Raw genomic sequence first — 27,488 nt, forward strand, 5'->3', positions numbered from 1 at the left:
CGTTGTGGGCAGGAGGTTGGAGTGAGACTTCCAGAGCTCTGTGCCAGCCTGGGTGATGCTGTGTTCTGAAATTGAGGAGCTGGGAGTTACTTGAAACTTGGACTTGAATGAAATTAACGTTGGCTGTAGCTGGGTAAAGGGATAAAGAACGATACAGCTGACTACGCTGTGGACCATAGAGTTTGGTAACAAGAATCTGTGTCAGGAGAATAGAGAAAAGCAGGCATGTTGTGGTTTGGTTTTTTTGTTTTTTGTTTTGTTTATTTTTTAAGAGGGGTTGGAGACCTAAGTATTGCCTACCACAAAGTAGGGTAAGTAAGGTAGTCAGTAGAATATCACTATTTAACACTCATATCTGCAAAGTGACAGCCCGAAGAAAATCTTTGTGATAAAACAGTGAGTTGCCTTCAGACCAGCTATAGTGCAGCATTTGTAATACCTTTGGAGTGACACAATAAATATGTTGCTTAAAACAGTAGTTTTAATCTTAAGAAGTGTGATACAGTTGCATTTGGATTTGTAAAGTTGGAGTTGCTGGTAGGACTTGCAGACTTGATTGGTTTAAAAACTTTTATAAAGATGTTGTTGAATGAAAATATAACATGTAAAAATGGATTTAAGTACTAAGTTTAGTTTTGATTCAGTCCTCAAACCTGCAAACAACTGCTGTGCTGTAATCATGGAACATAGTTACTGAAAGCTTGTGATTCAAATATTTATTCCAGCTTTTGACTATGAAATTACATTTACTTCCTGTGGATGTTTTTATCTCTTGCCAATTTAAACTGTCTTTAGTTGTGAATGAAATGTTGCTTCACTATTTTTATATCACAGTATAAAAACATTTTAAGAGAAAACAGTAATTTCCTTCAACAAAAAGAAAACCAAAGCAACCAAATTACTCAAACTACACTTGGTGAGTAAATTACATCTGACATTGTGGTTTCATTCTGATGGAATAATGTCCTCAAACTCATTCACCTCAATAAAACTGAGAAGGTCTGGCTCCCACAAAACCCTTTAGTGCCTGTAATGCAGAATGGATTTTTGAAAGTGATCATGTATTTAAGATTTGTCAATAAAAGAAAGACAACGGTGAGCTACAAAATGTTGGATGTTAGGAAGATGAGTAAAGAACTGTTTCTTCCAGTAAAAGCGTTAGGTGTACCAAATAAAGCTCTAGGATTACCTCTTCCATCTCAAATCCAGCCAAACATGCTTTCTGGAAAATTCCTGGAAGCGCTGTACATCCTGAAGGAATGTCATCTTGCCACCCTTTGGCAAGGCATGCTAAGGATTAACTGAAATTCATATGGTTTAGAAATGCATAAAAACAACTTAAATGTTAGGGATGTATCATCATAGAGTTATAGAATGGCCTGGGTTGAAAAGGGACCTCAAAGATCATCCAGTTTCAACCCCCCTGCCTTGGGCAGGGTTGCCATCTGCTAGACCAGGCTGCTCAGAGCTGCATCCAGCTTGGCCTTGAATGCTTCCAGGGATGGGACATCCACAGTGTCTTTGGGCAACCTGTTCCAGTGCTTTACCACCCTCTGAGTGAAAAACTTCCTCCTAATATCTAACTTAAATCTCCCCTGTCTTAGTTTATGACCATTCCTCTGTCCCTATCAGATCTTGTAAGATCTCATTTCTTTATTTGAAGACCACTTTGCTTCAGCAAATGCCTGATTAGACTTGATGAGAACATTCTTAAACATTTCACTTAACCTGCATTTTTTTTCCCTTCCACTCCAAAATAAAAGGGCATATCCTTTGACCTTTGATCCTGGATGAGTTAGCATATATGTAATAAGAAATAGGGAAATTTATTGAACTTGATATTTCTTGCAGAACTATGGGCTTGAAACAGACAATATGAAGAGCTTGGTTCTCAAGCTGCGCGCATCATCCAACAATCTACAAAATTACATCTGTACCCGTAGGAAAAGCTCAAATTATGATGGGAATACTTCACGCAAGCCTCCCAATGAATTCCTTACTTCTGTGGTAGAGCTTATTGGTGCTGCTAAGGCCCTGCTTGCTTGGTTGGACAGGTAAGAATAAAATCCTTGTATTTTCATTTGCTTCTATAACTTCTTTCTCCTTGCAGTGCAATTTCTAGATGTCTAGGTCTAAAGATGCTCTTGATCTCACTTACCCCTCTTTTGCTTTGTCAAAAGGCTTCTGATGAATGAATTTTCTCTTGTTACAGGACTCCATTTACAGGTATTGCTGACTTTTCATCAATGAAAAACAGAATAATTCAGCTCTGCTTGGACCTTACTACTACTGTTCAGAAGGTCAGCTGATTTCTTTTCCTCCCTGCTTTCCAAAAGGGAAGGTGGGTGTTTGGGGAAGTAATGTGTGCTGTATACTTAGTACTAATTGGAATGCAGATGTGGGCTTACTTCAAAGCTTGAACAGTTCCATGAAGGCAAGTTTCAGTTGTCTGTTTTTCTGAGATGATTTGGTTTTGTTCATTTAATTTCTGATTTTGGAATTGTTGGCTGTATCGTAAATGACTATCATTTAAAAACTACACGTTTTCTTCATCTTCAGTAGGAAGAGTTGTTAGTTTTTAAAATAGTTGGTCTGCATTTGAGGATTATCAAATTCCAAATAACATGTTGAAAATACATGGAGTGCATGTATAAATGTATTCTAAAATACATCATAAAATATTACTTAATTGGTTGTTATGCCTACACATGCAGGTTTTGTCCTGCATATAGTGTTTTAACCTATTCCTATCAGATAGGAGATGCTCCATATAACAGAGGGAGTTGCCACCTTTATGATAAAAATTCCACTATTCAGGCTTCTGTGACAGTAGTGGGAGATGACAGTATTTTGTTTCAAAACTTTCTGTTTATCAGTTAATGAGCACTTATTGGTAATAGCTAAAAGGACACTTAGCAACTGTGGGAGTCTTGGCAAACTGCATCATTTTTTTTTATCTGAATAATATTGCCTGTCTTGTGAAGCAGTTGGCATAGTGTCAGCAGAGTTTAACTCTAGTAGTTAAACACTACGTGCACTCTTCAACTCCTGTTTAGTCATGGCTGTATATTGTATGGACTCTGCAGAGTCATGTCCTGTGAAATAGGTGATTCCCTCTCTGTTTCTGGGAAGATTGTCATAGAATCACAAAACGTCTTGGGTTGAAAGTGTCATTAAAGGCCATTAAATTCCAGACCCCTAACATGTGCAGTTGCCACCCACTAGATCAGGCTGCCCAGGGCCCCATCCAACCTGGCCTAAAATGCCCCCAGGTTGGGCATTTTAGTGTGCACATGATTTCTGGCCTGTGCCAGCACCTCACTACCCTCTTGAGTGAAAAGTTTCACCCTAATATCTAATATAAATCTCCAAACTTTGAGTTTATAGCCATTCCTCCTGGTCTTATTGCTATTAGACAGCGTAAAAAGTCAGTCTCCCTATTGATTATGAGCTGCTTTTAAGTACTAATGCTAAAGGATAGAAATGTCTTGTGAGGTATCAGACTGTGATGACACCTAGTTCTATCAGCTGGATAGCTGTAAAAGAGTAGTACCTGATTTGATTACTGTAACTTCAAAGGCACACCAGTCTCACCTACTGCTGAATGCCCTTCTTGATTGGGCACTTTGTGTGCAGTTGCAGCAAGTTAGTGATTTACAGATACAGATTTGCAGATTGTATAGTAGAACAGTAAGCACTTCTAGCAGCAGATGGTGTTCACCCAAGAGTGCTACAGGAACTGAGATATGAGATTGCTGGACTGTATTAATAAAACTGCTAAAAATGGTATCTAATCTGTCAATTAAATCAGCCTTTGAAGGCGATGGAATGGAAGTTGGCACATACAACTCTACCCTTTAATAAGCGTCAGAGAGTTTCTCTGCCAATTTAGCAGGAGCTGTTAGAAAGAATGGAATTGCTGTGTGTGTGTGTGGGGGGGGGGGGGGGGGGGAAGCAACAAGAATGCAGAAAGAAGAAATCTTGCTTTGTACTGGCACATTGCAATTGTATTAATATGACCTGAAGGAATCCACCCATGTATGGAAAAGAGATAATGACATAACAAAACAAAACAACCCAAACAACTTGATGTAAATTTTTTTAATGTATGAAGAATATGTCCTCAGTGATCATCAGGACACTTAAGAGTTACTTTGAAAACATGAAAGAGAACTACTGAACTATTTTATGTATCCCTATTGTGTCCATATCTGGAGGATTATAAGCTTTTTTGAACTCCTGTCTTAAAAAGCACAAAACAGAACTAAGAAGGAACAGAAGGGTTGAAAATGATCAGAAATAGGTAACAGCTTCAGTTCACAGCTCCTCAGTGCATATTTTGGGTGTTGTGTGATAGTTATGCAGGTTGAGATGTCAGTGGCAAATATCTTGAAATATAAGTTTTAAATCTTGTTTCATTATTTACTTGTTGTTTTAAGTCTTTAATCTGAGAATGTAATACCATTCTCTAGTTCAGCTGTTCTTGCAGAAAACCTCTTGCCTGAGGAGGCTGTGGATGCCCCATCTCTGGAGGCATTCAAGTCCATGCTGGATGTGGCTCTGGGCAGCCTGATCTGGTGGTTGGTGTCCCTGAACATAGGAGGGGGGTTGAAACTCGATGATCTTTGTGGTCCTTTTCAAGCTGGGCCATTCCATGATTCCATCCTGTGGAAACAAGGAAGACTTATGTAGTCTGTTACATATATTAGTTTCAGTTGAAAGACTCTTGTACCCAGGTTTTGTAAATAATGCTTTGTTTGCAGTCCTGATGAATGTCGTCAGTAGTGTATTTTTAAAAATAGTTTTTCTTCCCTTTTTAAATCTACTTTATAACTATTTGTTATCTAGAGCAGGGAAATGGCTGAATCAGCATTCAGCAATTCATTGCAAGTTTGTATGTCTTCTGGGTATGTCTTCTGGAAGTCCAGCTTTATTGTGCAGTGTTCTGTTTTTCTGGCAAAGTCTGTTGCTGTAATTAAATCCTGTGTTCTTGGTTTTAAGGGTTTATTATTGCTTTTTACCAGGGCCAGAAAATAGTTGTTAAATAGTACATTTGAGCCGTACCGGGTGAAACTAATCTGATTAATCCCTGCAGCATGAATGATTCTACTTCAGTTCAAGGTTAAGGTGTAAGTTTTGCAGAATCTTGAGAGATTATGTGTTTATGCACTTATTGGTTAACATAGTATATTGTTTTTTTTTGTTGTTTTTAGGACTGTACTGTGGCTGACATGGAAGATAAAGTTCAGACTGTAGTAAGTACTAATTTCTACTGAAAACTCAGCTGCTTGCTTTCATATTCATTTTGGTGGCTTCTGCTCCAATTGTACTGACAACAGCCTTCCAGTCCCAGCACATCATGCAAGTAAAATGCTACGGGCCATTTTAGTTATGCTCTTTACTGTACAGAAAATCAATGCGATTTTTGGCTAGACTAGCACGCGTAATGGTGCGAAGCTGAGTCTTTACCATTGCACAAACATTCTTCAAGAGAATTTAGACCTCATATTTTAAAGGATGTGGTAGTACTCTGGAATCATTATAGGCTAAATAAACCAGTTACACCTGTAATTAGCATGAGATTTTATTCCTTTGTAAGTAGATACTGTGCCTTATTAAGCTTCTCTGAGTTTAAGAAAAAAAACAAAAAAGCCAAAAAAACTGTCCGATGCAGAACTGAGAAGTTGTGTCTAAGTGTACTTGCTCTTGAAAGAGCAGAGTTTTCAAAATGAATTGAAGCAGCCTTATGACCGAATGAGGAGCGCAATGGAATGCTTTTTATATTTTGTAACGGTTAATCATCGCTTCCTGCTTTTGACATGAACCAGGCTGTGCTCTTTGATAAGTCCTTCCTCTTGTTCATAGATGCTTAGGAATTTAGTAGCAAAAGAACTAAAAATAATTTTTTCTGTAAATAATGAGACCACGTAAAAGGGAGTTTTTTGCTTCTCTCTTTTTCCGTTGAAGCACACCCAGTATGGAGTGACTATTGTTGCTTGGAATTCCCTTGTTTGAGCAGTTCCTCGTATTCACACTTAAGCATTGTTTTGATTTATTTTATTGCTGCTCTATAAATCTCTTGTAAAACAAAAGAAGAAATGTTTATTGTTTCTAGGGACCATTATAATTCAAAAGATCTGCAAAACTGCCTTCTTCTCCCTAAATTACTTACGTCTGCTTTGCCTGAAAAATTCAAACCTTTGTGCAAGGTGATTCACTTTGGTTTTCCGAAATGGTATATAGATAACTACGGAGTTGTATCCTAATCTACCCCCTCTGTTAAGCTTTTGTAGCATACTTTTAATTGCAGCATTGCTTTAGCTAGTGTCAAGACCTAAAACACACTGTGGGGCATTAGAGTAACTTGCCGGGTGTAGGGAGCACTCAGATTTTCTGTATGATTAATTAGCCATTCTGTTACTTAACAGTTATAAAAGACAAAGCTGTTTCACCTTTGACTTTACTGACACACACGGAAGGTCAGAATATGCCTTTAGCTATAAAGTTGGCTTCAGAACAGTTATGTTTTGGTCAAAAGGAAATACGAACCTTGTCTGCTTAAGCATTCCAGAAGAGGTCAGCTCAGAGGCACGGTGGAAGAAGTAATGCTGAAACACTGAAATGCTACATGTCCTACTGTATACTGTAAAGCTTTCCACAGATAAGTTAGTGGCCAGCATTTTCTTTTTAATGGTGCATTGACAAATTTATTCTCATAACAGAAATAAAGAGCAATGTAAGAAATGGTCAGTTGTTCCCACAAGAATCATCAAAATGTTTCATTATTTTAATGGATTAGTCTCTGATAAAAATGAACATCAAACTTTTTTTTTTTTTTTTTTTTTTTTTTTTTTTTTTTTTTTTTTTGCTGTGTTTTACATGTTTATCTTCTTTTTAAACAGAGGGTGTACTGGCATCTGTTAGTGATGATGAGGTGACACTAATGAAAGTAAATCATCTATACTAGGTTACCACAGGGAGATAAACATGCTGCAGATTAGATATGTACAAATGAATCTTTAGTTTTAGTGATTTTTGACAATGTTTTGTTATTAGACCAATGTTTAGGAATAATTTACTTTATTTTTTTTTAAAACTGTAAGAAGCAGAAGCCGGGAGAGAAGTGTAATAACTGTTTCTTGTATGTTCTCATTACAGTCCAAGACTTTAAATGGAATTTGTGATAAAGCTATCCGATCAACTACAGATCCATTGATGAGCCAGTGTGCATGTCTGGAGGAAGTTCACTTAACCAACATTAGACCTGGGGAAGGCCTGGTAAGAACCAACCTTGACATCCCTGATGTTTCATAGTTACTCTTGCGTGGTACCACATAGTTGTGTAGAGTGATATACTTCAGAACTCTATTTTCCTATAGGAAATAGAAAGAAGCAGGAAAAGGAACTTCGGAGATTGTCAAGTTATGTGTTGAGGTGGCTGACGGGGATGTATGTGCAAGTTAATAGCTCCCAAATTTTGGAAGGTGAAGTGCTGAATTAATGTCTTAATGAGAATTTGGGGGAATTTACAGATGCTCAGGAAGTTGATCATTTTACTTCTGGAAATCATATTAACCAGATGTTTTTGTTTGGAGATGAAAGCAAAAGGGGGGTGGGAACATTAGGTAGGGAAAACATGATGAAAAATGGTGTTTGTGTTTCTGAAATATGTATCCCATGTGTATTTTTAGCAAGACTAAAGAATGTGAGAATTTCTGAGATTTGCTGTTAAGGAGAACAAGGGAAACAAGAGAAATCCTTTTAACAGTTCAGTGACTATGTGACATTACTGCGTGTAGTTCAGTTGGTGAATTTCACTCGGCTAAGTGCTGGTTGTGAGAAAATGAATTTGAAATTTTATTGGATTTTCTGACTGGGAAATACTCAGGTTAGAATATTTTGGAGGAAATTTAGATGCCCAAGTGCATGTGTGTTCTCCTGCTCTTCCTGAAAAGGTAGGAGAGATGAGCACTAATATAGGTAGCATTAGACTGTAATGGTGATACATAGCTTAATGTATACCACTGGATTTGACTGGAATCAGTCATGTGTACAGTGACAATAATGAAAAGATGGTAGTAAATATCCAAAAGGTTATTTACAGGAAAAACCCACCTGTATGGAAGCCTTTGGTCTGCTGGGAACCAAGGAGCAGTCTCCAAGAGATGCTGCCTTAGTGGTGGTCAGCCCTTAAATGAGGTCTAGAGGAGGTGGAGTTAAGCTCCAACCCTTCCGGGAGCACAGCTAAATTACTCTCACCTGTGCTCCCACAGCTGACCCAACACTTGCTTCAGCTGATTAATTAGAGGTTCAGGCTGTGATTACCAGTTTCTCATACAGTCATGAATTTGTGAAACTTGGAGGTGCTGTTGTTTTTTTTTTTTTTTTATTGCTCAAGCTACAGTGAAGCTTAAACTAAGCAAGAAATGAGGAGAGGACACGAAAATAAGTCTAGTGTGATTTCTTATGCTAATAAACAAATGTGGTAACTTTGGACAGATAAGCTTCACATGACTCCTGAACAATACTGCAGTTATGTTGCTAAATATGAGTACTTCTAACAACAGCCGCTAGTAGGAATATTAGAGAGATGTAGTTTTATTTGTAAGTGGTGAAACCAATATAATGGCAACTTCATGTGGGAACATCTATGTATTTATTAGTTAATAGACTGTTGATGACTTTTATTTCATATGCTCAACACCAATTTCATGTGTGACTTTTCTTACCTTTACAATTTGTTAACAAATATAACCATGAATACTAGTGCCATGGCTTTTATTGCTTTTATTTTATCAGCATTGCGATTACAAGACAGTTTGTATTTTCACTTGCTGAGAGAAGTTGTAGAAGAGGACATATATTTGTATCCCACCTGTGTAAATGTGCTTTGTAAAGAGTGCTAGTGACCGTTTAGTAGAGCTTTCAATTCTCTAATGCAGACAGGACAGTAAGGAAGAAATTTAGTTCAAGATTGAAGACTGAGAAGGCAGCAAAATTGGTAGAGTTTGGTGTTACCAACCAACCACTATTTGTAAAGTGAATTGCTTGTGCTAGTTTTTCTAAGCAATTACGAATATTACAATTACAGCAAAAGTGATCTGTGATGAAATTGAGAATGTTGTGATACTACTGATAATGGATTGCACTGTTTTCTTGAGAGAATGTGTGAATTTAAGTCTTGCTAATTTTTGAGTCTGTTGCCAACAGTTAATTAATCAGATATGTTACGCAAGGTTGTTTTTATCTTTAAATTTGTTTTTCATTTTCTGCTTTCATTTAGGGTATGTACATAAAGTCAACTTATGATGGATTACATGTAATTACTGGCACTACAGAAAATGTAAGTGAAGTAAATGTAGATTAACTCAGGCTACCTGAACATAGCTTTGATTTTTATTTTTTTTCCACTGCGTTTTCCTGCTTTTCCTGTTACTTCCATGATATAATTGCTTTACATGCTGTGTGGTGCATCATTTGTTTATCAAGAACTTGTAAATATTTTTATCTGTGTGTTTCACTGTTAGCCTAATTACACCAGTTCCTGCAAGTAGGTGAGGTACTTCAAACACTTGGCATCAATACAGTTATTTAAATAAGCTACTGTTCTGAGAGCTTTTGGTGTCCTAACAAAGACATGGAGATATGTGTTTGCTCTCTGCTGGCAAAAGAGATCTGTCTTAGTGAGAATGCTAAGGTGATACTGTCTTAAATTCAGTAATGAATAATGGAATTAATGAACTGTCCAATGTCTAAATTACTTTGCAGAGTAAGAAATGAAATATTTAAGAGTGATCTGCTGGGAGGAAATGATCAAGCACAATAGACAACAGTGGTTGCTTTTGCTGCAGATGGCTGCTTGTTTTATTCTTGCGCTGAGCTGTCTGTAGCTTAAACTTTAGTAAAAGCTTCTAGGAAGTCATTGCAGTGAACCTTTCATGAGCAACTGCAACTTGTGGCTGGTGCTGCAGTGTTCTCATCACTGCCTCCCTAAAGAGCAGGTACTGAAAGAAAAGGTAGCTGAGGAGCTTGGCCTTTTTCTTTTTTTCTTTTTTCAACTAGGAAAGAACCAGTTGTTCTGGCTGTTACTTGCCAAGTCCAGGGGTCTAGAAGGAGTGGGTGAAAACATGTACTTGCAGTTCAGCGTGAAAACTGAAAGCTTTTATAGCTGCCAGCTTGTAATACTATTGGCCTGGCCTGACTGTGTAAAGGATCTGAAATACTTTGAATACTCTGAATATGAAGTCTACTTTGACAGCAATTTTAACATTTGATAAGTGTGAAAGAATGTGATGACTGATGCCAGGCTCCCTGTGCATGCGTAGTTAGTTTTCTAGAGGCTGTGAATGGAGCTATATTATTTCTGTAGCTATTTCTATAGCTTTGAGTGTCGACCTAAACTTTTGCTTTATGAACAGTCATTCTTCCCTTGGGGAAGCTCTTTCCTTTGTTGCAAAAAACCCAAGAAGTAATTGAGGAAACTGCACCCAACTGTTGCCTTTCTGGTGGCATGGTGTCATTTAGGTAAAGCTGGGTCTTAGCTGAATTTTTTTTGTTAGGTTTGGGATGATATTTTAGCAGCTATCCCTCAAAACTGATTTGTTGGGATGCTGAAGCATTGTACACCAAAAATGACAGTACTGTTTCATGTGGAAACGACTGGGAAAGTCCATGCATTCACTACCAGTCAGAAGAGGATTCCTGAGTTGTGCCACCCTACTTGTGACTTTCTGCCTCATGGTGTCCTAGTTTTAAACTTTGTTTTCATCCTCCAGTCTCGCAGTGCAATGGCAGTACTGACTGCTGTCTGGTGCTTGTGTGAGTCTCCCACAAAGGACAGCTTGAAATGAGTTTTGTTTTCCACAACTTAACTGTGGTTCAGAATTTTTCATGGTCTTGGTTGAATCATCTTATACATGGCCTTCCACGGAGGCATTTCCTTTCAGAGGAAGCAAGAAGACAATGAAAAAAATGGTGTTACTCATGATAACTGTGGGCTCCTGTAAATTCCGTCACATCATCTTCTCCCATTACTTAGTTTGTTGCTACTGTTCCTTTTAATTAAAATAATAATAATAAATACTTCAGCTCTGAAGTTGTGGTAACAAGAAGTGAGTTTGTTACCCAGCTGCTTCACTCATTCATCGTGGGGGGGGAACGGGTGTGCCACCAGCTGGTTATGTCTTGGGTAGGGGAAATGGGAGTAGGCTGCAGAAGCCATGGAGAGTGCCAGGCTGGCATGCTTGTGTACTTCAGTGTTGCCAAGGCTATTCATAATTTCTGTGTCATGGAAAGAGATTGGTTTTAGTAACTGCAGCAATAGGTGGTGCATGGCACCAATCCTAGATAAATCTGAGTAAATATTGACACATTTATCTGTTCATTGCTAATCAGTATCCCGAACTTTTTGTTTCAAGAAAAATGTCTTTTAAGGTGTTTTTCAAATATCTGTTTAAATGCACTTGGATGTGTATAGGCAAATATTTTATGTGTTGATTTTAATGATGCAGGCAGATAATTTAACATTGAAGTTAATAGCTCTTAAATTAAGAAAAAGCAAAGAGAAGCAGAACAGTCCTCTTGTGGGTTGGAGAGTTCCTAGTCCTCTGGCTTGTATATTCAAAATATTAATGTATTATTATGTTTTGAAATCAATATAAATTTCAGTACTGCATTTAAGATTAATCCTATGTTAGAATAGAAGTAATCTCTTGTAATTCTCTCACAATCATAAAATGGTTTGAGTTCAAAGGGACCTTTAAGATTATTTAGATCCAATCCCCCTGCTATAGACAGAGATATCTCCCTCTCACTACACCAGATTGCTCAAAGCCCATAATCAGCGCCTTCAGGGAACCTCTTTAATCACTGGTGCCCTGTTGTGTTGTCCTTCTATCAGATATCGGAGTGTTTGAAGTCCCTCATAAGAACCATATTTTGTGACCTTGAAGCTGCTCCTTTCTGCATCATCCACGTGATCTTTCTGATTGGGTGGTCTTGTAGGAGGCTCCCCTGAGATGTCTCCTCCCTGTGCCTTTCCTTTAGCTCTAATCCATATACTCTCTGTCAGGTTCTCATCCATCCCCAGTTGGAGCTCCATGTACTCCAACTGGTCATTGATGTAGAGGACTACACTACTTCCCCTTTTCTCCTGTTTGTCTTTCTTAAAGAGCTTATATCTGTCTATTTCTACATTCCAGTCATGGGAGCCATCCCACACGTCTAACTGATGTCAATGACATTAGCCCTCTAAGTACATCCATGTCTGTAAATCTTCTTGCTCTGTGCGATAGTGCATTGGTGTTTGAGTTTGGCTCCCATTGAGGCTGATTTACCAATTGTTCCCTTATTCACCACTTTAGGTGCTGTCTTCCTGGTCTGTGATCCAACTCCAGGCTTAGGGCATCCATTAGCATCATCAGCCTCAAAGCAGGATGATTTGAGGATCCTCTCACCTCTCCCCCTACCCCCAACAACTCTAGTTAAAAGCCCTCCTGACTAAATCAGAAAGCTTGTTGCCAAAGATGCTTCTCCCCTTCTCTGAAAGATAAATCTCATCTGCACCCAGAAGATCAGATTTCTCAAAGCTGGTTCCATGGCATAAGTAGCGGAAGCCCTGTTTGTGGTACCACTCCCTTAAGTACTTATTGATTTTCTTAATTCTATCAGGCCCTTTCCCTCTCCGCCCCTTTCACTGTGAGAATTGATGGAAAAGCTACTTGTGTTCCTAAGTACTTCACAGCCTCTGCCAGCTCCTTGTAGTCCCTCTTTATATTCACAGCTGTGTCGCTGGTGTTTATGTGAAAACAGCAGCAGTGGGTAATAGTAAGTGGGACATACAGGGTCTAGCAACCTCTCTGTCACTGTCATGCTTGATGTGGGCCCTTGGTAAGCAGCAGATAGTGGGTCAGGACCACAAATAGGTGCTTCTGCCCCCCCTCCCCGGGGAAAGAATCACCCACCATTATCACCTGTTGCTTTTTCTTAGTTGCAGTGGTTGATATGCAATGGGAAACTGGTCTGGCTACCTTACTCAGACCTTACCTGTTACAGGTTCTTTTTCCTTCTCAGTCTACAGAACTGCTTCATGGTTCAGGCTTTTTTTTTTTCTATTACTCTTTCTTATGGCAATTAGCTATTTATCATCTCTGTTGGCTTCCCCTCTAACTGAATGTGCTAGTGGGGGAGTTTGCTGCTTTTGGCCCCAGGCTGTAGATTCGGTGCAGGCTGCACATTGACTCCCATTGTCTATCTCCATTTCCACCTCTTTAATAGTACACAGTCTTTTGACTGTCTCCTGCAGCTCAGATAATAATACTGTCTGGAACTACATTGCAAACTGGAGTCCAAAGGGCAGTGAAGGAAGTTCTATGAATGAAGTACAGTTAGTTGTGCGGCGAATATAGATTATGCTTTCTCCCTTAGTATTAAAAAAAAAATAAAATTAAATTTAAAAAGTACTAAGATGAATTAATTTAGAATTCTTAAGTCATCAATGGATGTAATGTGATCTGTGTGGAAATTTTCAGTAATATTCTGCATTGCATATACAACCTTTATCTTAGTAACTTAGTCTTGTAGGAATTGTTATGAGAGACGAGAGAGCCTGCTGAAGCACATAACTCCTGTTTTCTCCTATGTAGTCTCCCGCTGATAGATCTCAGAAGATTCATGCTGGTGATGAGGTGATCCAGGTTAACCAACAAACTGTGGTAAGTAACAGAAAGTCGTTGCATGCTTTTTCTTACAGTTTTTCTCCTAAAACTGTCCTATAAGAAAAAGTGATTTGCAACTTTTTTTCTTCATTTTGGCTTTTTTGTATCTTTGGTTTTTTTTTAGGCTCACTGAAAATCAGAGTTTGACTTAACAGGGGGATTGTTTATTTATTTAGTTTCTGAAAGGTAATATCAAATTGAAGATGCCATTATTCTTTTAAAGGTTGGGTGGCAACTAAAAAATCTGGTGGCAAAGTTGCGAGAGAATCCTGCTGGAGTTAGGCTGCTTCTCAAGAAACGTCCAACTGGCTCTTTCCACTTCACCCCCGCTCCACTGAAGAACCTGCGCTGGAAGCCACCTTTGGTGCAGGTAATAGGCTTCTGATAGACCTCTGATATCAGGCTGTAAATTAATTATTAAATCTTAAAAAAGAGAAATACTGGAAATGTTTCCAGTTACTTATGTTTGAACACAGGTTAAGGCGGTTTATGTGCAATGGTTGTCCTCTCCTGCCTCTTCTGATTTCTAGATAAAAGGGAAAACTTTCTTAGCCAGCTAATGTCCGTTTTGATACCGAAAGGGACTGGGTGTGTTGAGCTTTTTAATCAGCATGCCACTGTTCTTATCTCAGGTGAAACTTCTGATATGTATGGAATTCATCAGTACGGAATCTTAAATACTTCTATTTAGCTTAGTTATTTTGTTGTTGTTGTTGTTGAGATAATGTTGACTATCCAGTATATTCATTCTCTTCTTAGTCTGGTGAAGACTGGGGAAAGAGTGAGGTTTTTCTTTTTTAAGATGATGTTTAAACTACTTCTTTAAATACCAGTTGGTTGTTGGACAATTTTCTGGTTCAGTAGTAAGCAGTCAGCAAAAGTGGTGTTCATAACTCTTTAATAACCATTTCTTAACCTATCCATTCCCCAAAATGGTTAAGAAAGCTTAGGACTTATATTTTCTTCCAAAAGAATTAACTAGTTGAATCTAAACTGATCACCTGAAATAAAACCAGAGAGAATTTCCATTCCTGCCTCTGTTCTGACACATCTCCCCACAGTTTAAGGAGAGCTTACCAACCTGTGTATACCAGTGGGTACCTTAAGTCCCAGTGTATGCAGATTATTTCAGGCTGGGTACAGTATGTAAGCTTGACTCTTCTCCCAGTCCCTTCCACTGTCCTTTCTCTAATGTATGTATTCTGTTTTTGTGGCATGATGTCTGTCATATAATCAGAGCTGGGGGGGGGGGGGGGGGGGGAAAGTGTAGGAATGTGAAAGAGAGCACCTTTGCTCTCCTAATGATAGACAAGGTCCTGACAAGATTCTTGGGACTTTGGAGTGAGTCACAAAGGTCAAATGCTGAACTTGCTTATATGAGCAGAAACAAATGTATTTTTCCTTTCCTTTATCAATTGATGAAATTGTAGATGGACTTTACTGTATTCCTTCCAGTGTCCATGAGGCAGGCAGACATTGGATTATATGGAATAAAAGTAGTATGTACTGACTTTGTAAGTTCTACAGATCGTATGTAAATTTAACAAATTACGTTATTTTAATGGATCCAAAAATAAAAGGTCTTGTCTACTGCATTTCTGTCTGTGGAATTTACATGAGAAATAGAACTAAAGGGAGCAAAATACTCTCTAAGCAATGCATTTTACTTGTGGTAGGATTTATGTAGAACTGCAGTACAATCCAAAATGAGGAGCAAAAGAAAATGCTAAGAAGTTGTGCTTCAAAACAAACAAACAAACGAAAAACCATTAATTATACAAGTATGAAATGATACTATTGATAGTTTAATTATATATTTTGTAGATAATAAATGCCCAGGTGTCTGATAATTATCTAACGTTTCAGACGACCAGTCCTCCACCAACTTCAACCCAGTCTCCAGAAAGCACCATGGACACCTCAGTGAAAAAGGAGAAGCCAGCCATTTTGGATCTGTATATACCACCTCCACCAGCTGTTCCATATTCTCCTCGGTATGTAAATAAACATGCACTGGATGAACTGAACAAAACCTCCTTTATTATGTTTATTTCTGAGTTGGTTTCACCAAATTATAACATAGCATTATAGAATTGAACATTTCAACTGGATTGAAAAGGACCGTAATGATCTCAAAATCACAGAATCACAAAATCGTAGGGGTTGGAAGGGACCTCCAGAGATTAAGTCCAACCCCCCTGCCAAAGCAGGTTCCCTACACGAGGTTGCACAGGTAGGCGTCCAGGTGGGTCTTGAATATCTCCAGAGAAGGAGACTCCACAACCACCCTTGGCAGCCTGTTCCAGTGCTCCATCACCCTCACCATAAAGAAGTTCTTGCACATGTCTGTGTAGGACACTTCTATGCTCCAGTTTCTGGCCATTTCCCCTTGTCCTGCCTCCACACACTGCTGAAAAGAGTGTGGCCTTGCCACTTTGCCCTCCACGCCTTAAATATCCTGGATCAAGGTCCCCTCTCAGTCTTTTTTTCTCAAGGCTAAACAGACCCAGTTCACTTAGCCTTTCTCCATAGGGATCATCTAGTTTCAATCTCACTGCCATGGGCAGGGTCGCCAACCACTAGACCAGGCTTCCCAGAGCCACATCCAGCCTGGAATGGACTCATTTGCAGTTAGAGCACTGTAAAAACTGGTTTCATGAAAATGCAGATCACATACTTTCAGTTAGTTGCTTAAATACCTAAGACAACTTAAGCTTATGCTTAAGTGTGTAAACTACCAGTAATATAATAGTAGCTTTTTGTTGTTGGAGGTCTGTTGTGTCTTCTGTAGATCAGTTATTTCCAGAACATAAATGGATGTTGTCACTTGTTTTGTTGTGGAGTTATATTTTTACTTTTGTTTAAATCCAACTTTGCATAAAAAAATCATTTTTCTGTCATTTTTTCCACTGCTGTGTTTAGCAAGTTTAGTAACTATTAAGATAATTAGGATTGAAAAGAACTTGTTCTAAACTGTTAAACTTGCAAATTATGTAACACAGGAATGTTCCCACTGAAGGGAAGGGAGAGTCAGTTCACTCCACCTCATTTTTTCCCCCGTGGTGTAAACTATAAAAATGCAGATCTGTGTGTACAAAGGGGGAAGGTTATGGTATGGCTAACAGTTGTTTGTTCTTAAATCTTCATTGACTTGATGCCAGAGCCCTGCCAGCTGACCTGAGAAAGAAGTGGACAAAAGGGTTTCCAGGCGGGGAATGCTTCCTGACCTGCCCTGACACTCTATGTACACGTAGATTCTGCACAGAAACTTGGCTGACCTTTTGCTACAAGACTTGTATGGGAGGAGTGCTTGTCTCCTGTCATGTAAGGCCTGACAGGGTTTGTACTACTGTAGACTTCAGGGCAGTACTGGGCAGAGGAAGGTTGGCTGCAAACTAAGGGTCTGAAGTTGGACTGACCTTGACTTGCTTTTTTCCCCGTGTTTCATGTTTATGCATGTTCAATTCTTAATTAAAAAATAAATAAATAAAAATCTTAGTGGAAAAAACAGGGGTATAGATTCAGCTTAGATTGTTTCAGTCTCTTAAATCACACAATCACAGAGTTGCATCATTACATTTTAAACATGATGGTGAATTAGGTACATATGATCTGTTTGTTTACTTATATTTTTCCTAAGGAGTCACACAATTACATCTAGCTACAAACACCCTTGAATCTGAATCCTGTTGGCAGGGAAGGATATAGCAATGTGAGCTGGGAAACTTGTCCTGGATGATGCAGGGAAAGGTAGTGACTCATGTGGACTGTCATTGGACTTCAACCTTTAAGTAAAGTAAAGTGTGGGAAGTTGTGGCAGCCAGGAATAGGGAAAAGGACAGTAGTCTCACTGTGTTTGGTTCTTTAACTTCACCTCTATATGTTTTGCTGCTCTTTTGAAATTGCAGTACATTTGTGTGGTCACTTTTGCCCTGTGCCTCCACCATCCTCTTTTCCTCCTTTCATGGCGTGGACCTTTTCTGGTGCATTACTTACTGCTGGCACTGAGGAGAGAGCAGTGACTGTTCATCCTCCCTAGGGTGCATTCTCCACATGGTGGTGTTGTAGGAGAGCTGTCTGCTTACACGTGGTGGTGGTGATGTAACACTTACGTGTAATTTCTGGTCTGTGAATCTCTATAAATAGCTTCCTCCTATTCACTGAGTTCTAACATTGGAAAAAATGTCAATAATGGGCTGTGTACATACTTAGAGAATCAGCTGAATATTTTTTTGCCTGACTTGGCTGGTTGCTTCAAGCAAGACTAGTGTATACAGGAGAGGGGATACAAAAAAAAAAAAAAAAAAAAAAAAAAAAAAAAAAAAAAAAAAGGAGAAAAATCCTAAGTTAGAGGGTGCCTTTTCTTCTAAAAAGTGTTAAACAGGATTGGTTCTGAAAATGGAGGTTTCTCAGGAAAGATAGATCTAGGAAGGGGAGTCCTGCAGAAATTGCTCAAAATCATTTGTATATGCTATGAATTTATTACTCAAATTCTCGAGGGGGTTCCACTTCTGTATGAAGAACTAGGTGAATGCCCAGTGTCAGTTATTGGCCTCTTAAAATTATAGGAAAGCATAGTCCCTCCAATGGAGACACTGGATCTTACCACTACTACTAGGATAAACCTGTGGATGCAGTCCTCTGCCAGAGCTGTTTACTGACCAGATAGTAAATTGTGAGCTTTGTTACCCTTAGGGCCTAATGATCTCATTCTCAAAAGTCTTTCTAGGGCTAGTGCCTTAAGGAACCTCTAAACTTTTCTGTTAAATTACTGTCTTGTTAAAAGTGAATTAGCATGAAGAGGATAACTTTCTCTTCTTCTAGGTGAATATGTTTAATGAAGACTTTCATCCCTTGGCCTATTTTTTTTGTTGTTGTTGTTGTTTCTTCAGCATGTTTGCAGCACAGTGCCCATTATCAGGGGCATGACTGTGGGCTAGAAAATATCTTTTAAACCTACTTGTGCTTGCAGAGTAAAATTCCTTTTAAGCTGCTAATTGAAGCAAACTGTCCTTTCAGAGATGAAAAGGGGAATTTTCTATATGGAGGAGGCAGCAAACCCAGTCATCCATTACTTGGATCCAAAGGTGCCGAGTCTCCCAATTCTTTTCTGGATCAGGAAAGTCGAAGGAGAAGATTTACTATTGCTGATTCTGATCAGCTGCCTGGATATCATATGGAAGCAAATATACTGCCAGCCAAGATGAGAGAAAAAACACAGTCATATGGTGAGTTCATTACTCTTTCACTATTGATATTCTGATAAATGCTTCAGTTGATGGATGTTGAGGGCAGTCAACAAAGCGTGAATGAGATTGAAATTCTACACCCGGAATAATTTCACTTAAATGTTCTTCCCTTAAGGAATGTCATTCAACTGGGCACTGATGCCATTCCTGTCTGTTTCCACATGTATAGTGGTTATAACTTGTGGTCATTATGTCCATTACCACTGTAAACAAACAAGAGAGTAGCTAGCTGTTTAATCTCAGCAAAATGCTTTCTTGTATTCCACTGGTTGAAGTATCTTAAAATATTTATTTCTGCAATTTTATCTGCTTATTTTGCTGTATCCTTCTTCCTTTGCTTAACTCTGAAAAGTATAAATTTAAACAGGGACTCTCCAAACTTAATTGTAACTCCTCATAACCTTCACTCTGTTGCCTTCAGGAAAACCTCGTCCCTTATCAATGCCTGCTGATGGGAGTTGGATAGGAGCCGCGGAGCCCTTCTCTAGGCCACGAGCACCAGGAAGAAAAGGTAAGATTTTAGGTCCTAACTTCTTTCTAGATTCCTCTCTAGGATCTTGTTGGGGTGAACTGCCTAAATTAGGATTGAAAGATTAACATTTGCATACCATTGAACTGATCCAGGATGACTGTTTGTTTCAACAAATGGTAGTTGTGAAATTTGAACTTGTTCAGTTACTGGGGCACAAACTTTGTTTTTTTTGATCTTAATATTTTGTGAATGTGAAAAGTAGTCTGGGAGTGACTACTTGATATATGTGCTTGTCTCCTTACATCACAGGTTTACTTTTTTTCTCTTACACACCTTTCCCTTTCTTCTGCAAGGGAGGATCTTACTGATTATATGAAAAACTGCCTTTTTTGACCATTCTTTGTTTGGTTATGTATGGAAGCTGTTATAGAAGCAATTTATTTATTTATTTATTTTCTCAGAAGTGTAGGGCCTTCTAGGAGTTACTTTTTGCTGCTCTTAGGAAACAACATTCTGAAGATGCCACTGAGGAGGCGAGACACAAAAGCTGATGTCGGATTAGATGGCTTTTTTTTCTTTCCTGTCGTGCCCTTCTCTTCCCTCCTACTCACTCCTTTGTATCTGAAATATTACAAATTGTTGTAGTGGGAAATAAGATTTTAGTTTATTCTAGAGATCAATTATGAAAACAAATGTGATGTGTAATTGCAGGAAAAATAGAAGTGTAATTCTATTTTTACAAAAGTGAAGATGCTAACAAGAGGCGTGAATGTAGAAGGATATTAGAAACATGCTAAGTAGCTAGTCTCTCAGGATGATCACCACATTCCAGGGCTGTTATTTTGCAGTGCTTTTTTTTTTTTTTTTTTTTTTTTTTTACCTACTTTTTTCATTACTTGCATGTTGTTAACTCTCAGAGTGAACCTAGGTGTCTCTATCAGCAGTGATGTTCAGGAATCTAGGGAAGAATTTGTGGGGAAAAAAAAGAGCAAGCATCATAAAGAAATGCTTACACTTCTATCTGCAAGATTAATTCCCATTGTTCAAAGTAATGTTTGTAGCTTTTAAGATAGTTGCAGGCATATAAATATGGATTTAACCTCGGCCTACAGCATCTTGAATGATATATCACAAAGAGATTTTCTAGGTCTGGCTTTCAGTTCACGTGAAGATAATCTACATTGGCTCTTACAGTGTGTGACTGTTAAATCCCAAATTCTCTCATTCAATATTAGTCAATGTAGCTAATGTGCTACATGCTTTAAAAAAAAAAAAAAAAAAAAAAAAAAAAGGACGCTTTAAATGTAATTTATTGACAGCTGTTCATGTCCAGGTGTGTTATTAAAGGTAACAAGAATCTGGGAAGTATTAATATCTCTAAGGACCATTATAAATATAAAACAGTATGAATGGAGTAGTAGTTGTTTTAAACCAGCAATAATTGCTTTTCTTCCTTCCATTCCCACAGGTGAAGATGTCCTCTGTAGGTACTTCAGTAATGAACGGATACCCCCAATCATTGAAGAAAGTCCCTCCACACAACACCCCCTTTCAAGGCCCATGTCCGAGAAGCAGTTAGTAAGGGGAATGGATTATATTCGAGGCAGCAGGTGTTTTATGAATACAGACCTCCACAACAGTGCAACAATTCCTTTTCAAGAGGAAGGTGCTAAGAAATCCTCTGTTACATCATCCACAAAATCTTCTTCTGCAGAGCCCTCACTACTGGTCAGTTGGATAACAAGGCTTAAATTGTTGACTCATTGACTGTTGATTACAGGATGGTTACTCAAGTGCCTTTGTACATCAGTCAGACTTCTCTGCTTTACAGCTTAACTGATGCATAGCAACTAATGCAGTGTTCTTTTCCTGGAGAATCTAATATTCTTGCCTTTTTGTTTGTGATTTTTTGATGCATCAGAAGGTTGTGTAATGCAAAGAGCAAAGAAAGATTAAGTTATTTTGTAATGGCCAAAAGTTGGGGATTTGTTCCCTGGGAAATGAGTAAAACTTTGGTGATATAGAGACCATATGAGACTTAAAATCCGCATTACTATTCAGAGGAAACCTTTGTATTATGGTGAAGTCCAATGGCACTTCATTTGTCTGAATGCTCGGAGGCTGATGTGACTGGCTAGATGTCGTAATATGTAGGGGTCAGTGAAAGTTGTGTTACTTTCCTGACCAGGAAAGGCAAGGAGGCAAAGAGAGGGTCGGTACAACTTAGCAATATGTTGCAAGATCTTACTGCATGAAACCAAGCCTGTGAGGATGAAGAAGTAGCATTGCTATTCTTTCTCTGATATGCAAGATCTGAGGAAAGTATTAGGAAGAGGGATCTCTTATCTAGGGATGTTTTCAAGTTGGACTAGTTTAACTGCAAATCTGTCCAACCTGATTTATCTTATACGTTATTGAAAATGCAGCATAAATAAAGTGTGCAGAACAGCTGAAGTGCTCATCCGTAAAGACATATGGATTGTTACAATATGCCATGGAGATACATCTGTAGAGGTGGTAAAAGATATATATTTTTTCCTTAATTGTTTAAGAATGATTTGCTGTTAACCAAAGTAATCTTTTAAAGACAGTCCTGTTGGACTCAGGAGAATTTTACAGTGGTTCAGTTTTTGAAAGATGTGTTAGCTTTTATGAAAAGTATGTGCTATGATAAATTACAATTGTAAGATATCTTGCTATTTTAATTATAGCTCATTTTTTCCCCCTCCAGAATTTTAAAGTAGCATTGGGTTTTTTGGGAGAAAAATAAAACTTGTTTAACAAAAGAAGAGGATATTAAAGAGGTATTGTTTAAAATTGAATGTACATAAGATTGTTCGTATGCAAACAGTTGTGTTTAATTTAAATGTTAAATATAGTTGTATATATTTTTCACTCAAACAGAGTTTGTTCCTTCCTGTCTGTGGTACTGTGCATGAGTTAGTCAAATGAAAGAAAGTCTTTGGTATTCTCCACTAATTTTAAGACTATTTGCATAGATGTTATATTGCCAACAGCTTTTCCTCCTTTGGTCTTACTAAAGAAAAGACGTCCAATTTGTAATTAATAATTGGTGGGAAAAGAGGGAACTTAATAGTTTGCTCTCTGAGCTGGGGCAGGAATTGTACCTGATAACATGAGTATTAAAAACATACCATAATTCTGGCTTCGAAGATATAACCTTTCTCCTGCTACATGTTCTTGAAATTGTTCTACAGTCCTGCAGTGACATGGTGTTAAATTCAGTTCTGAATTAATTACATTTGATTGTTTCTCACTGGTGATTTAAGTGAGGGCTGGTTTGGACCTCTTTGATCCTCAAAGACTGTAGTATGGTAGTCTTGTGCAACTCTTCTCCTCCTCTAACATGGCATTCATAGTAGGGACACAGACAAACACAGTTGCAGTGCAGTTGAATCCTAGGCCAGTTTTGGTCCTGCCTCTGAGAAGAGCGCTCAGACTTCCATGTTTTATGCACTGTGTTGTCCAGCCCCTAATTGACTGAACTGTGAAATAAGCAATACTAATCCAGTTCAAATAACATGACTGACTGGGGAAGGATGCAAATTAGTGTATATTTTCATGCATGTTGATATGGAAGAAACCATAGAAGTACCTGGTATCCTAGGATCCTCCTCAGCATGTTTTCAAAACACTGAAAAACTCAAGGTTGTCTTGCAGTTTGATCTGAGAGCAGCGGGAGGAGCTTGATCTAATTTAACAAATAGCTTTAAATCAGTTCATCTCTGAGAAATGGAGGAATTCACAGGCATTTAGGCAGTGACACTTTTCAAAATATTTTGCTGCCTAAATACGAGCTTAAAAAATGTCAACAAACAAAGGAAAACTTAACTGTATATTCTCCTCTTCATGCTCTAGTGTTCTGATCATGCTGAGTTGAAGTACTGAATGTGACCTTTTGTTAGTCATCAAGGGTATCCAAGAGCTGACTGTCTACAGCAAGAGTTGTCTTCCCATGTTCACAAGAGACAATAGATACTTTTCTAGAAATTACTAGAAGTTTTATTATTGTTTCCACTGCAAATTAGCCAAAGATCATTGAGAACTGTGAAGTAGTTCTCACTTAAGTCATGTATGTTTTCCGATTAAAAAAGCAAATAATGCTGGTGGGCTTTATTGTATGTTTGTTTTCTCCCCTCTTGAATTTTATGCATCACAGTTGATGGACCTTGGGCTGTTGGAGCATATGTACACAGAATAAATGTAGCAGAACCCCATAAGCTAGCTTTTATTGCAAAAGCTACATCCTTGCTCCAGTGAATTTATGCTGCGCTCTACTAAGTTACCATGTCATCTTGATATTTTCATATGCAAATACTGCTTAGTGCACACTGTATGCCGCAAACCCTTTTATGTGGTGTATGATATGTAGGAGTCTTTTTCTGGGAAGATGGCATTTTTTTGGCTTTGGAAGAGAGGTTTTTTTCCTCTTGGATAACCCAATGTAAAAGCTCAAATATATATATTCTCAGTAATAATAAGCTATTTTGAGTTATGGTATGAATCGTAGCTATTGGTTGTGTGTGCCCTTCATACCTCCTATCTCTCTCCTTTATCCATCTCTTGTAAAGTTCTAATACAGCTACTTCATTTATGGGAAGAGACAGTCCAACAGAGTGACATAAAACATGGCCATCATCCAAACGTTTGAAAGCATGTTGGGGGGAAGGAATAAGTGCAGTTGAAAGACTTTTGGAAGCATTATGGGAGCAGGCTCTATCTTACTAGTATCTACAAGGGAAAAGATGAGTATCAGTGTAGGAAGACCAAGTGAAATGCAAGGAACAGTAAAAAGCATGTGTTTAAGAGCGAGCATTACTTTTCTGTGATAAGTACTCTACTTGAAATGGTTTGTTTTCCTATGTGACCTGTTGTCCGTAGTAAAGAATAAAAATTAAAACACCTGATCTTCTCTATCTTTGTGCATACTGCAAAATATTAAGAAACTGATGTTTAGCAAATAGCAATGTGGCGCAGATTGTTTAGTACTATCGTTATCATTTTGGAGAAATGCTTTTGTTAATTTGGGAGAATGATTTAAAATACAACCAAGACTTGTAGCAATGAATGTTGTAATATTCCTGAATGGGATTGTTTTTCTTCTTTTCAGCCATGGCTTCTGTTAGAAGATCTGGTATATACAGAAGTGTTTAAAACTCAACTTTTTCAGATAACTCCTGCACTTTAATCTCATTTAGAAATGGTGAAATCTGTATTTTGTAATAAATTTTCCTACTCACCACTTTGAACCATGTTAATTAAAAAGTGAAGTGAAACATCTGAAAAGTCTTAATCCCAAAAGACTCTTGGCCCAAGAAATTCAACCTGTAAGATTGTAATCACTTAAGTCTGTACTCTGTGCAATGATTATAGAGAGTGCTCTGTAGTTTTGGAGAGGTAACTGCTTTGGAGTAACTACTGGCTTAATCTCAGGAAAAAAAAGGTATGTAACAAGTTAAAAACTGTTGTTATGCAGAAACTTGGCTTGTCTCTTGGTAATGAGGATAAGTATGTGTATGTGTGATAATAAAAGCTATGCCTAGGTTCACTTTCCTAATGACTGCAGCATGTGTAGCCAGATATATATTTAGTACAGTACAACACACACAGTATTCTGCTCTGAGTGCTCTGGTATGGTGGCAGAATGACACGATTCATTGAAAAAAATAATAATATATATATATATATTTATATAAAAGTATTTATATATAAAAACACCACAAATGAAAATATTTGGTACTTTTGCTATGTGTATAGTGATACAGTGTTTCAGGAATGTATACTTCAAAAGTGTTGAGTGGGCTTCAGTTTTAGCCTGCAGAGTATTTCAAGCCAATATCCTGGGTGTTCCCATATATAAACATTATGAGAAAATATTATTCTAGATAGTCATGTGCAAGAGGAAATAAGATATAAAAATTAATACTAGTGGCTTGTGGAGGGGGTTCAGGGCAATTCTTAAAGCCACGTGGTTCCTCTGCTACTTTGGATAGTCAAATTAACCTGCGTCTGGATTCTGGATGACCAGGAGAGGTGGAAAGAGTATTGAGTTTATACTAATTGGTGAATAGATTCTATTTTCCTTCTCCTGAGCAGGTGGTTTTAAAAACAATCTGTATAAGCTGAGTGTTCATTGAGCTGAAAGAAGAAGAAAAAATCTAAACTTTTCCAAGCCAGGAAACAGATGGTGAAGCTGACTTCCTTCTGAGTTGGAAAGGGTAAAGAATTTTCTCTGTATGAAAACTACTTGTGTACAAATCTTATTTCCTGTTATACCGCAGGTGGTCTTCATGAACTGCTCTTTACATGTAGCCACATCCTAAATAGACCAAGTTAAACCTTTTCATCAGGCTCTAAGTAGGATCTTGATGCTACACCTTGTAGCATGAATTAGAAAGGCTTATGCCTTATGGATCCTTTGAAGTAAACTGATCTTGTTGGGCTGTAGAACTGGGAAGATCATGTGTATATGGAGCACCTGCTTTTAAGATTTTGGCCATTGCATACTGGTGCTTTTGTTGTATTGAAGCCATAAATTTTTTTAAAGGTCAAGAGCTATTAAAGCTTTGAACTAAAATGCGGAAAGAGCAGTCCAAAAAGACTCCGTTCAGAGAAGGAAGGAAGAAGAGCAGGGCTAAATTGAATGTGTGGATGAGTGTCCTTGTCAAACACCCTGTCAGTAGCATAGCAGCAGCTCTATGGAGAAGACAGCCCACACAAGTTTCTTCTTTGCCTGTTTGTTTCTGCTACTACATCCATCCGTGTGGTGCTGGAGTATGAGGCAAGGGCATTTACTCAGTGTAGATATATATATATATATATATATAGCTCCACACGTGGCACTTGAGCTGTTAGATGCGTGACATAAGCAGCCAAGAGCCACTGTCTACATATTTTCCCAAATTCTGCTGCATATGTTGCTGCAGCATTAGTTTAAAATAGTAAGCCCTGTCTATCCTATACCTGCACAGTGTGAAGCCAGCTCTCTTATGTGTGTAGCCAGTGGTTTTGCTGCATTTTGTGGTAGTTGGTAACTGCCAGCAACACTGTATCATCTCCTGCTGGGCCTCACGTAGCAGTCCAAAAGATTAGCTATGTTGGATTTCACTGGATTTGGTCCAGAAGCAGTAGGTCAGATTTGAAAATCATATTGTTGGGTCAATGTAATTTTACAAAGTTGTGATTTTTAAAAAAATTATATGTGTGAAATATGAAACAGGCAGAGGTTGACTGCTGCGTATATTTTGCCAGTAGGAAGAAAAATGAGAATTAAATACCCTGTAAGGGGGAAAATCCAGACCCTTGGGTGTCCTCCAGTTCCTGCTGGTGGGAGAGATGTGATTGTTTTAGCAAGACATGGGATGGATGTAAACATTTATTTTTAAGCCACCTTGTGTGGTCACCTCAGTCGTTACTTAGGATAATGTAAACCACTGGCTTTCCCACTGAAATAGAATTAATCTTTTGCACATTTTTGGGAGAGGCCAAAGGTATCTTTTGGTGCTTATATGTTTTGTTAATCTGAGTATGGAGATGGAGGAATTAACCACAGTACAAATGAGGTACAGAGCTGTTTTTTGGGAACAATCCCTGGTTCGATTTGCGACTGTAGTTCCTGCTTGTTCCTTGGTCTCTGGCGAGGATAGAAGCTCCCTTTGCACTGTGGCAGCTTGGCAGCTAGGCCACAGCCAAGGAATCAGAGGTAACTATCTCCATTGTACAGTGCCACTGTAAGCAAGATAACTTGAATGCTTGTTATTTTTTCTTGTAGCAAGTGAACTGTATCTCAGAATGGGTGGGTCAGTATGGGAGCTGCTGGGTCCACCCTGCAGAGGAGATACCAATGATGCAGTGGGCTGTGTTTGCTACTTGTCTGAGTCTTTGAAACTCCTCTGGCAGAGCCTTGCGACCTTTGCTTAGAGGCTCTTTGCTTTGGAAAATAATTACTAAAAGCTATAGAAAATGACATAGCCTTAACTGATACTTTGTGTGTTAAATGGCTTTTCCAAGTAGCTACATGCTTTTTAGTGC

The 27,488-nt window shown here is 38.3% G+C and overlaps 1 protein-coding gene across 2 annotated transcripts in view; it reads left to right on the forward strand.

The window, feature by feature from the left end:
• Positions 1-27,488, forward strand: part of CNKSR3 (CNKSR family member 3) — a 139,394-nt gene that overhangs the window by 37,797 nt on the left and 74,109 nt on the right. The window contains exons 3-13 of one of the 2 annotated variants that reach the window (XM_072331638.1): positions 1,852-2,054; positions 2,213-2,300; positions 5,214-5,255; positions 7,159-7,278; positions 9,284-9,343; positions 13,644-13,712; positions 13,939-14,085; positions 15,582-15,709; positions 18,735-18,943; positions 19,386-19,475; positions 20,905-25,012. In XM_072331638.1, the coding sequence (XP_072187739.1) occupies positions 1,852-2,054; positions 2,213-2,300; positions 5,214-5,255; positions 7,159-7,278; positions 9,284-9,343; positions 13,644-13,712; positions 13,939-14,085; positions 15,582-15,709; positions 18,735-18,943; positions 19,386-19,475; positions 20,905-21,203 (1,455 nt within the window). In that variant the 3' untranslated portion in view covers positions 21,204-25,012. Of the gene's footprint in view, positions 1-1,851; positions 2,055-2,212; positions 2,301-5,213; positions 5,256-7,158; positions 7,279-9,283; positions 9,344-13,643; positions 13,713-13,938; positions 14,086-15,581; positions 15,710-18,734; positions 18,944-19,385; positions 19,476-20,904; positions 25,013-27,488 lie in introns of those variants that run through there. The other variant, XM_072331639.1, reaches the window with a different exon arrangement.

Source organism: Excalfactoria chinensis, chromosome 3, assembly GCF_039878825.1.
Source record: "Excalfactoria chinensis isolate bCotChi1 chromosome 3, bCotChi1.hap2, whole genome shotgun sequence".
Lineage (NCBI taxonomy): Eukaryota > Metazoa > Chordata > Aves > Galliformes > Phasianidae > Excalfactoria > Excalfactoria chinensis.